The sequence below is a fragment of the Babylonia areolata genome, chromosome 25 (assembly GCF_041734735.1).
Source record: "Babylonia areolata isolate BAREFJ2019XMU chromosome 25, ASM4173473v1, whole genome shotgun sequence".
Lineage (NCBI taxonomy): Eukaryota > Metazoa > Mollusca > Gastropoda > Neogastropoda > Buccinidae > Babylonia > Babylonia areolata.
The window spans coordinates 36000365-36012782 of record NC_134900.1 but is presented as its reverse complement, the minus strand read 5'-3'; the positions used below and the strand labels follow the sequence as shown (position 1 = coordinate 36012782).

At 45.5% G+C, this 12418-nt stretch overlaps 1 protein-coding gene across 1 annotated transcript in view; it reads right to left on the bottom strand.

Annotated features, from left to right (window-relative positions):
• Positions 1-11979, bottom strand: part of LOC143299659 (putative glutamate receptor) — a 24124-nt gene extending 12145 nt beyond the window's left edge. Inside the window, exons 1-3 of the mRNA XM_076612977.1 lie at positions 11876-11979; positions 8603-8934; positions 47-97 (exon numbers count right to left, since the gene is read on the bottom strand). Of these exons, the coding sequence (XP_076469092.1) occupies positions 47-97; positions 8603-8617 (66 nt within the window). The 5' untranslated portion in view covers positions 8618-8934; positions 11876-11979. The remainder of the gene's footprint in view (positions 1-46; positions 98-8602; positions 8935-11875) is intronic.
• Between the last annotated feature and the right edge of the window lie 439 nt (positions 11980-12418).

Below are 12418 nucleotides of genomic sequence, written 5' to 3'. Positions count from 1 at the left end.
ATAAGCAGAAGACGCAATGAACGATGTACGTCATTGTCATACTCACAATTATTGTGGCGAAGTCATAGCAGGGGTGCTGCCCCTGGCCGCAGTCAGTCTGAAATGTGAAATCACAAGAACAACAACAACAATGATAATAATGATAATGATGATGATAATGATAATATAATGATGATAATGATAATACTAGTGGTGATGATGATGATGGTAACAACAACAGCAACAACAACAATAATAATAATAATAATAGAAAAACAAACAAATAATCAAAAACGCCACGCATGTGTACACACATACACGACGATTGCACAAAAAACACACACATGCACACACGAAAGACACACACTTGTTGCACACACACTCACACATAAACACACACTAATTGTTTAAAAAAAAAACAACAACAGCAACAACAGGTAAGGAGGGTGGGGGGGGAGGTAAAGTAGAGGGAAAATGGGGGACTTTCAGCGTTGGTCTGGACGCTGGTCCTTCGTAAGAGACGACAATCTGAAGTCCCGCAGGCAAAACGCACATCGCGCACGTGAAGAGACCCACAGTCCACAACAAGGAGAGAGTTGTCTTTCGGAGACTGTCCGCTGCAGTGTGAAAACAAGCGCATGGACGCAGACAGAAAAATCACACACACACACACACACACACACACACACACACACACACACACACACAGAGGGACACACACACAGGGACACACACACACACACACACACACACACACACACACACACACACACACACACACACACATGATGGCAATACATCCGGAAGCACTAAAAGGGAGGCATTAAATCCTGTATACCTGATACTGATTCCTGGTAATCACACACACACACACACACACACACACACACACACACACACACACACACACACACACACACACAACAGGCAGACGGAAAGAAAGTTTGGGTTGGCATACGCGCACTCGTGTGTGTGTTTCTGTCTGTCTGTATCGCTGTGTGTCTGTGTCTGACTGTGTGTGTGTCTGTGTTAGAAGAGAGTGTGTGTGCACAGTCAAACACACACACACACACACACACACACACACACACACAGAGGGACACACACACACACACAGGGACACACACACACACACACACACACACACACACACACACCTGCTTGCGCAGAGCTGAACAAAGAAAAGAAAATCAATAGGTGGTGGCGTGACAACCCTCAGTATTTCTAGCACGTGCAACACAGTTTGCAGTTTTTACGTAATTCATCATGCTGTCCCCGCCTCCCTCGGACCATTAGACGGTGACAGGCGAGCAACCATTAAACATTAGGACAGACACATTTCCCAGCTACCGGGTAACGCATATATCACTGTTATTATTTACCATCTTTACAGGCCAAGAATAACGATTGGAACAATGTTCCCTACCAGTGCAAAAATAGCACCAGTGATGTATCTTATAGAAACAAAATCAATCACTTTTTCCCCCCTGCGTTAGAAAGTCGATACACAGTTGAGAAATAACGGTGACGAATTGCTGATCCTAAATTTGGAACTGAAGCAACAATATCGATTGGTCCAGGAACCAGATTTTATAATAATGATCCTGTATTCCTGTAATAATCGCATTTCCTCACAAATTCCCAGGTGGCGTTTTTCCTCAGATTGCGTGGACTTGGAGATTGCCAGTTGCTTGAATAACCACCCACCCGTTTACTACCTGTATCGTGTAACGTTGACCATGCCAATCTGTGAATTAGTCATGCAGCGATTGCGCAATATCGATTGATCAGCATCAGCGCTGTTTCTGTGCGTGTGAGAAGAGAGAGAGATAGGAGGAAAAGAGAAGGATGGGGGGGGGGCAGGGGGGGGGGAGCTTACAGACATAGATAAAAGGAAAAAGGGAGAGTGAGAGAGGGAAAGAGACAGACAGACAGACAGAAACAAAGAGGCACAGAGAGAGACACTGACAGACAGAGACAGAAACAATGAGACAGTAAAACAGAAGACAAAGAAGAAAAAGAGGGGGGAGGAGAGAACAGCAGAGAGAGGGTGGGAGAGAGAAAGATAGAGACAGAGAGGGAGAGACAAAGAGAGAGAGAGGGAGACAGAGAGAGAGATGGAGACAAAGAGAGAGAGAGAGAGACAGAGAGAGAGAGACAGAGAGAGAGACAAAGAGAGAGAGGGGGGAGACAAAGAGAGAGACAGAGAAAGAGAGACAAAGAGAGAGAGAGAGACAAAGAGAGAGAGAGACAAAGAGAGAGAGGGGGAGACAAAGAGAGAGAGAGACAAAGAGAGAGAGAGGGGGACAGAGAGAGAGACAAAGAGAGAGAGGGGGGAGACAAAGAGAGAGACAGAGAAAGAGACAAAGATAGAGAGAGAGACAAAGAGAGAGAGACAAAGAGAGAGAGAGGGGGAGACAGAGAGAGAGAGAGAGAGAGACAAAGAGAGATAGGGGGAGACAAAGAGAGAGAGAGGGGGAGACAGAGAGAGAGAGAGAGAGAGACAAAGAGAGAGAGGGGGAGACAAAGAGAGAGAGAGGGGGAGACAGAGAGAGAGAGAGAGAGGGACAAAGAGAGAGAGAGACAAAGAGAGAGAGAGAGGGACAAAGAGAGAGAGGGGGAGACAAAGAGAGAGGGAGACAAAGAGAGAGAGGGAGAGAGAGACCGACAAAGACAGAGGGAGGGAGAGAGAGACAGGGAGGGAGAGAGAGAGCGAGAGAGAGAAGAAGAAGAAGAGAGAGAGAGACAAAGAGAGAGGGAGAGAGAGACAATGAGAGAGAGGGAGAGAGAGACAAAGAGAGAGAGACCAAGAGAGAGAGGATGAGAGAGACAGACAGACGGTGACGGAGAGGGTGTGGCTTGTGTGTTGATAGAGAGCACAGCGGGAGATGGTGCGGAGAAAGACGCGGGGTGGGTGTAAATGAGTATGATAAATGATGAATGCGTGATGAATGAGTGATTGTGCACTGAATCATTCATGATTGCCCAAAGTCGTGGTCTGAGAAAGAAGCCCTTTTTATTTCAGGTGCCTGAGGGATGGTTTTCATAATAACAGAATCCTGTCAAACATCATCATTGTTGTCTTATTTATTTATTTATTTATTTATTATTATAACTACTACCTTTTTTATGTTATAATTATTATTTATTTATTTATTTATTTACTTATTTATGTACGCTTATTGTTGACTTCATCAAGTTTTTGCGCCTTATACATATTATTAGTAGTGGTAGTAGTTTTTTTTTAAATGTATTTATCTATTATTTATTCACCTTTTTTTTTCAAGGCCTGACTAAGCGCGTTGGGTTACGCTGCTGGTCAGGCATCTGCTTGGCAGATGTGGTGTAGCGTATATGGATTTGTCCGAACGCAGTGACGCCTCCTTGAGCTACTGAAACTGAAACTGTCAAACGGTCCTGAATCATTAACACCTATTTATGGCCACCACGTATGTCATTCGCTGGGTGGTCCACTGTTGCTTTTGACTTGTCCTGCCAGGCATTAATGAATGACTATGTTTTTTGGGGTTTTTTTGTGTGTGTGTTCAACTGGTTTTATTATGACAAATATTGATCATTCTGCTCAATCGCTATTCCCGCTCAGCGCTACACTAACAGTGACATGCGTCAATATCTATCTATCTATATATATATATATATATATATATATACAGAGAAAGAGAGAGCGAGGGGTGTGTGTGTGTGTGTGTGTGTGTGTGTGTGTGTAGTGTAGTGTAGTGTATATAGAGTAATAATGTAACACCTCACACGGATACATCTCTCGGATACACCTGAACACGCATGAACGCTCCCACCCTCTTTCCCTCCACCACCCCCAAACACACACACTGACTGAAACCATTTATTGTCAGATTAACTGTTTGTTGTACTGACAAACACACACACACACACACACACACACACACACACACACACACACACACACACAATGTGGTTCAGGTTCTGTTATAATGTTACCTTGTATTGTGTTGCTTTTGTGCTTTGTTCTGTGTTGTATAGTGTGTAGTGAATTGTGTTGTATCGTTCTCTTCTGTGTTCTGTGTTGCACGTTTAGCATCTAACCATATCATGGCTGCCTTATTAATATAGCCTGCTGTGGCCGTCTTTTCAATTCAAAGCTGCCCCTCCCCCCCCACACACACACACGCCCCCACCGCCACCACCTCCTCCCCCTCTTCTTTTGGTCTGTTAAACAGGAAAAGTTTTTGGTTTGGACTCTTTTCGATGACTGGAATAATAATAATAATAATAAGTACGAGTTATGATGGAGGATAACGTGCATGTACAGCTGGTGACTGTTGCATACCTGTTAAGCTGAATCTGTTCTCTGTTATTATTGGTACTGTAATCTTTCCAGTTGTGTGACACAGGTCGAACTAAAGAATTTCAGAATGAACGAATTAATGAATCTCCACAACCGAAGCACAAAAAAGGAATATTAATTATGTCTTCGAGATTCACTATGTGTTTGGAGACGAAGAATTCGACAAGCACATAAATTTGTGTCCGAAAATTTTCACAGCATTGTAGACGACTTTTGTGGTCAGTGGGAAGACGAACGGAATTTGCAGACGACAACGCCAGAATGCAATGGGTATCACTATGGTTTTTCACGTTTTCATGACACAGCCACAGTCTATACCCACACTATGCACTGTCTCTATTCCATTGTTAAATCAACAACCATTTTGTAAACTATTCCGCTAGTATGATTTTAATTTGCTGTAAAGAATAAGCGTTTAATCTTGTAACGGTTTGCAGGAGACGTGTTGAATCTAAGCTATATTTCTATTGGCTGAGAAGTGATTTCTGACGCATGCGCGTTGATGAAACCTTACGCAGACGTGCACGGTTGCACAACCGACGAAAAGACTATACCAGTCGCTTTTATTTGTCACAGAAAGCCAGTTGCTAACTGGATGATTTTAATGGATTAAGTTCATGTGTGTCTGAAGAAAATAATGGCGACAGGACTGCATACAAGGGGGAAAAAGTTTGGTGTATTTGCTCTGGTGAATTCTGGACAACTTTCGACACGGGAAACCAAAATGATGTATTGTGGGCGTTGACCAGGAAGCATCAGTCACGTTGAAAAACCGGATACTACTGTGATCCCAGCAAAGAGGTCGTACTTCCCCTGCCTGTCACACCAGTCACCAAGAGTGCTTCATGCTATTAGTCAGGATCGACATACAGTGATACACCTACTTCACAGGAACAATCCCCCAGGTCTTTGGTTTATAATCAAAGAAAGGTTGAAGGGTCATGAAATCGAGTGAAAGTGTTGACACAAAGTCAAAATTCAGAACTTATCGAGGGGTTTACTCGTGTCTCCATGGCAGCAGAAACAGAAGAATAAAGACTGTCGTCTGCCCAGCAACAGTCAGTGACCCGGGTACCTTTCAGCATGTCACTGTGTCAGGTCAACGGGTGGGGAGGGGGGGAGAAGGAGACGGCAAACAACTCTGTATGAGATAACACTGCAGCGGCTGACGACCGTATTTGAACAGCAAATGGGCCTGTCATTTGGCAGCGTAAGGTGAGTGTGTGCGTGTGTCTGTGTGTGCCTGATGACTATGCATGCAAATGTGTGTGTGTGTGTGTGTGTGTGTGTGTGTGTGTGTGTGTGCCTGATGACTATGCATGCAAATGTGTGTGTGTGTGTGTGTGTGCCTGATGACTATGCATGCAAATGTGTGTGTGTGTGTGTGTGTGTGTGTGTGTGCCTGATGACTATGCATGCAAATGTGTGTGTGTGTGTGTGTGTGTGTGTGCCTGATGACTATGCATGCAAATGTGTGTGTGTGTGTGTGTGTGTGTGTGTCTGTGTGTGCCTGGTGACTATGCATGCAAATGTGTGTGTGTGTGTGTGCGTGTGTCTGTGTATGCCTGGTGACTATGCATGCAAATGTGTGTGTGTGTGTGTGTGTGTGCCTGATGACTATGCATGCAAATGTGTGTGTGTGTGTGTGTGTGTGTGTGTGCCTGATGACTATGCATGCAAATGTGTGTGTGTGTGTGTGTGTGTGTGTGTGTGTGCCTGATGACTATGCATGCAAATGTGTGTGTGTGTGTGTGTGTGTGTGTGTGTGTGTGTGTGCCTGATGACTATGCATGCAAATGTGTGTGTGTGTGCGTGTGTCTGTGTATGCCTGATGACTATGCATACAAATGTGTGTGTGTGTGTGTGTGTGTGCCTGATGACTATGCATGCAAATGTGTGTGTGTGTGTGTGTGTGTGTGTGTGTGTGTGCCTGATGACTATGCATGCAAATGTGTGTGTGTGTGTGTGTGTGTGTGTGTGTGCCTGATGACTATGCATGCAAATGTGTGTGTGTGTGTGTGTGTGTGCCTGATGACTATGCATGCAAATGTGTGTGTGTGTGTGTGTGCCTGATGACTATGCATGCAAATGTGTGTGTGTGTGTGTGTGTGTGCCTGATGACTATGCATGCAAATGTGTGTGTGTGTGTGCATGTGTGATCGCAAGCATTTTGTTTGAGTGGCGTATTATTCACGAGCACACAAACTGTGTGTGTGCGTGCGTGCGTGTGTGTGTGTGTGTGTGTGCCTCTGTGTGTGTGTGTGTGTGTGTGTTTTCAAGCATTGTCCAGGAAATAAATGCCTACGCCGTGCGCATTTATCTGAGCGTGGATGTTTGTGTACCAATCTCCGAAGCGTCACATGCTTACACAATTCTGTTGTAAACTCAAGTAATAAACTAATACCTCTCCAATGAGAAATAACACTTTAAACATCAATTACTACGTGTTGAATTCGAAATGTCACAGTTTACGTTCTCTTAAGCAGCATCTATTGAGTATAACGCTTAAAACTAACGTTTGATAAAGATAACGTCACGAGAGCAACTATTTTATTTGCATGTTTCTAATATAGCATGAACTGAGAAACATTCATGTGGCTTGACGATCCCCCACCCACCCACCCCTAAACACGTGTATTTCATATCGATTTGTACAAGAACTTGTACAGACTGGCGTATCTGAATACAGCATTGTTATTGAGTTATTTATTCTTCTTGATAATTTCTGTTTGAACTTCAGTCAAAACAAACACACACACACACACACACACACACACACACACACACACACACACACACACACACACACACACAGAGAGAGAGAGAGAGAGAGAGAGAGAGAGAGAGAGAAACGGTTGAACAGGATAAACAGTTACTGAGCAAATGACTGAAATCAGATGAATGAATGAGGTTTTGAACGCAATATTCTGTAAATCAACGAGAAAGGATATATATCGGTTGTTGTTGTTTTTTTTAAGTAAGTGTATCTGTTCATGCAAGAGGACCTTGCCATCCCCGACCACCACCCCCTTTTTTTTTTCTTTTTTTTTTGCTGCCCCGTCATCTGCACCGTTTCAGTGGCATTACTCCCACGCCGCTCATTCAGATTCCCCCATACACGGCCACACCCGGGTTTGTCCGTCGTAGTTCCAGCGTCGGCAGTCCACAGGACCACCCCCCATCTTTGTTGTGATAATTATGTTTATTCATGTTCTGAGCCCTGTTGATAATCGGTTGCATTAATTGTTTAAATTCAAGCATATGGCTGTGTCTTTTTTTTTTCTTTTTTTTTTCTTTTTTTTTTTTCTTTTTTTTTTTCTTTTTTTTTTTTTCTTTTTTTTTCTTTTTTTTTTTTTCAATCCGAACAGTTCAACAATACAAACAAAATGAATCACAGTACCAAATTGATAAGACAGACTTATATAGGTTTGATGATAATAATTCAAGTTTAAGCTGACTCTGATAATACTTCAGACTTAAGCTAATGCAACGAAAACAATATGATATAAAAAAAAAAGCAATGAATGAATGTAACTGGTTCGTTGCGAATAAAGCTTACAGAAATATGATCCTCTATGTCAAACTAAGTGATTTTTATTTTTTGAAAAGTGCCCAAGATTCTAGCCTGTAGAAGAAGTGACATCACGATTGAATAATGATAAACGTGTGGCTCATTGATTTTAACCGTTCTGAACTAAACGTGAATTAATCATTGAGGTTGTTCGCCATAATTACCTGATATTTGCATAACACAATTATCATACCGTAATAAGCACGCAAATATCTAATCAAAAACATTACATTTATCATTCTTTCTTCTTTCACAAACTCCATAAAATTGTCTCATTCTTTAATATTACGTAAACCATAAAAATAGCAAGGCGATGCCGTAAAAATAGCGCGAAATCCTGACCAACCGAATCGAGCAATAACGCTTAGCAACAAAGATTCTCGCGAACCCAAATTATCAGCCGCTCAGCTGCCAGCCCAGCTGAGAGCGGGATTCCTCGTAAAAAGGGAAAGCCTCCGTTTCCTTTAAAACATCAAGTCCGCAGGGCCGATCGATATTGCCACACACACACACACCACACACCGCGGTCCAGGCACAAGAGTTCCCATGCCCTCGCCCAAGCCTCCAATAACAAAACAACTTCATTCACAACTGTTACTCCTCGGTCGGCTTTTTTCGTTTTTTCTTTTTTTTCTTTTACCCTCGTTCTTTAAACAACTCCAAATGCAATCAACGTACATATGTGACAACTAACTTACGAGACTTACCGTGTTCGCTTCCATATTGATTCGAGGACGTCTGTTGCGTGGAGGATGGCAGAAGTTGAACGGAATTCTTCTCTGGGAGCTTTGCCAGAGGTCGGTAGAGGAGGTGGAGCCTCGGCGAATCCGCTACAAGGGGAGAGAGGGGGGGGGGTGTCAGGAGGAGGGAGGGAAGCGGTTGAGGAGGAGGAGGGGGAGGGGGGAAGGGTTGAAGGATGGACGGACTCTGGCCTTTCACCCTCACCAGTCACCGTTGTACGATCCAAGCACACACCCCTGTCCCCGTCCTGCGGGTGTGTGTGTCTGTGTGTGTACGTACGTCACGTGCGGTGCCCGAACTGCAGGAATAAACAAGGGCAGGTTGATAGCATCTGTGCGCACGTGCAGTCAGTCCTTGAAGCGCGTGCCTGCGCCTGTCATGGTTCAGCTGCCGCTGCAGACAGGGCTGCAGTATCGATCACTGAATAATGAATTAACCCGTGTGAAATTTAAACCTCCGATCACCGGCATTTGTGGGCCACCATGCGCGGAGGGGGGTGGGGGTGGGGGGGAGTGGGGGGTAGAGGGAAGAAAGCAAGCAATGGGGGAAGGAAGGAAGGAAGGAAGAAAGGGAGGGAGGGAGGATCGATAGGTACTAGAGCGTGTCCGTGTGAATATCTCCCGTTGTTTGTCGGTCTGTCAGTATCACTCTGTCTCTGACTCTCTTCTCTCTACCCCCCCCCCCCCTACCCCCCATCTCTCTCTGTCTCTCTCTCTCTCTCTTTGTGTTTCCCCCGTCTTTTTTTTATCTCTGTCTCTCCATCTCTGTCTCTGCCTCTCTCTCTCTCTCTTGTGTATCTCCCGTCTTTCTTTGTCTCTGTTTCTGTCACTCTGTCTTTCTGTCTCGGTCTTTCTCTGTCGCTCTCTGTCTCTGTCTCTCTCTCCCCTCCCTGTCTCTCTCTCTCTCTCTCTGTTTCCCCCGTCACTCTCTCTCTCTCTCTCTCTCTCTCCCTCTCTCTGTTTCCCCTGTCACTCTCTCTCTCTCTCTCTCTCTCTCTCTCTCTCTCTCTCTCTGTGTGTCTCTCTATCTCCCTCTCTCTCTGTTTTCCCCGTCTTTCTCTCTCTCTGTTTCCCTCCTCTCTCTCTCTCTTTCATGTGCAGGCCTGGCCCCACTGGACGCGTGTCAGAGTACGATGACTGGGAGTGGACAGGCGTGGTGTGTGTGTGTGTGTGTGTGCGCGTGCGTGCGCGCGCGACTGTGGTGTGTATGTGTTTGTGTATCCGTGTGCGCGTGCGAACGTTTGTTTAACGTGACTTCATATAAGAGAGCGCGTGTGTGTGTTGGTGCGAACACACTGAGAGAGAGAGGGGGAGACAGGCTTGGGGACGCAAGGTGGAGGGAACGGTGTGCATGCGTGTCTGTGTGTGTGCGTTCGTAAGTGTGTGTGCGGGTGCCGTGTGTGCGTGCGTGTGTGTGTGTGTGTGTGCCGCGTGCTTGTTTGTGTTTGAGTCGGTGTGTGTGCATGCATTGTGTGTGTGTGTGTGTGTGTGTGTGTGTGTGTGTGTGTGTTTCTGATAACAAAGAGAACATCCAGCGAACATGCATTTCCACAGCACCATTCAGTCCCGGGCTTTTAAGTTGTTCGCGTGGATCTCTGTGGGTTCCCATTACCGCTCGTATAGCCACAAATGGGTTAAAACTGTAATTTCCGGGCTCTTACGTGTGTGTGTCGAGTGACACATGGACACCGACAGACAAACAGACAGACACACAGACACAGACACACACACACACACATGATGGCGGCAATACATCCGGAAGCACTGAAAAAGGAGGCACTAAACGCTGCATACCTGACAGTGATTAATGTGTTGCTGATGATTCCCTGTGCATACAGGTACACCCCACCCCCATCCCCGTCCAGGAACAGGTTTAATGACGTGTAGATGCGGGACAATGGGTCCCCCCCACCCCCCTAACCGCCAAAACCTCCTCCCCCATGAGGCCTGCATTAACAGTGCAAAGACTAGTGATGGGTTGTTGACGCGGTGTGGTAACTCGGGTCGTATTATTCCCGTGGTCCTCATCTGTGTTGGTCTGTTTGGTTATACAGTTTTCAGATGGAATGGTGAGTGTGTGGGGGGGGGGGGGGGGGAGGGATGGGGGGGGGGGGCGTTCTCTTTCTGTTTGTCAGTCTCTCTTTTCTTCAGCCCTCTAGCCCTGCCCTTCCTCTCTCTGTCTGTGTCTGTCTGTGTCTGTCTCTGTCGCTCTCTCCGTCTCTCTTTCTCTCTGCGTCTGTTGTGTGTGTGTGTGTGTGTCTGTCAGTCTCTGTGTCTGTGTCTGTCTGTCTCTCTCTCTCTCCGAGTCTCTCTCTCTCACTCTCTCCGAGTCTCTCTCTCTCTCACTCTCCGAGTCTCTCTCTCTCTCACTCTCTCTCTCTCTGTCCCGAGTCTCTCTCTCTCTCTCTCTCTCTCTCTCTCTGCGTGTGTCCTGTTTGTCTTGAAGTTTCTGTGCTTTTTTCTCTCTATGTGCATGCGCGCGTGTTTGTGTAAAACAGCCGTGATCTGTTAACGCACAGAGCCGAGGACGATGAGCTGAGACCAGACGACTGACGTTCCACGTGACACCGCTGTCCGGACTTTTAACCCCTTGCCTGCTGTTGATGAATGTGATTGTCAGTGAAGGACACGTCCGTGGTGAAGAACCATCACCTGAGTGGGGTAAGACTGGGCGTGCGCGGAAGACAGACGAGCTAAGGATGTATTACACACAAGCGTAGAAATACTAGTACGTACACGCGTGTTCAAGCGCACGCAGCTGCGAAAACACACACGCATGCACGCACGCGCGCGCGCACGCACACACACACACACGCATGCACGCACGTGTGTGTCAGTGTGTCTCCGCACCCCGTCAGGTCTCCGCACTCAGCTCTTTCAAGTCTGGCCTCAAAACCCACCTCTTCCCAAGATAGCTTCCCTCCCCTGCCTCTTTCTTGTCATTAGTTTCTTCAGTTTTTGAGTTATGCATGCGTGTGAATGACTGGTGCGAAAGCTCTAGGATTTGTCTCTGCACAAGATTCAGTGCTGTATAAATATCATTATTATTATTATCATAATATATATATATATATATATATATATATATATATATATATATATATATATATACTTAGAAAGAGAAATGGATGTTTAGATAGATATAGATAGATTTTTGTGTATGTATATATATGTGTGTGTGTGTATATATATATAAATAGATATAGGTAGAAAGATAGATATTCTCAGGAATTGACTCACTCTGTGATCAAGTCGTCAACAGTGCACAGTCCCAGGAAGCAGCATGACCTAGCCAACAGGAGACAGATGTGACTGAAAGAACAGTTCCCTGACTGCATGGAAACCAGACCACAGATACATGCAGCGCTGTCGTGACATACAAGGGTAGGCCACTGAGTGATGCAGAAGGCAGGAAATGGTTATCGACCCTGGCGGTGCTGATTCATCCAGTGTGCTTTTGTTAATGATCTGGACAAGCTGTCTGCTGCAAACACGCGTGCGTGCGTGCGCGCGCAAATGCACACGCACACACAAGCACACGCACACACACACACACGTCGAGTTACACGAACAATAGGCTATACTCGCACAGAGAGAGAAAGGATAAAAAGACAGGTAGAGAGACAGAAACGTAATGACACAAAAAGACAGGTAGACAGACAGAAAGGTAATGACACAAAAAGACAGGTAGAGAGACAGAAAGGTAATGACACAAAAAGACAGGTAGAGAGACAGAAAGGTAATGACACAAAAAGACAGGTAGACAGACAGAAAGGTAATGAC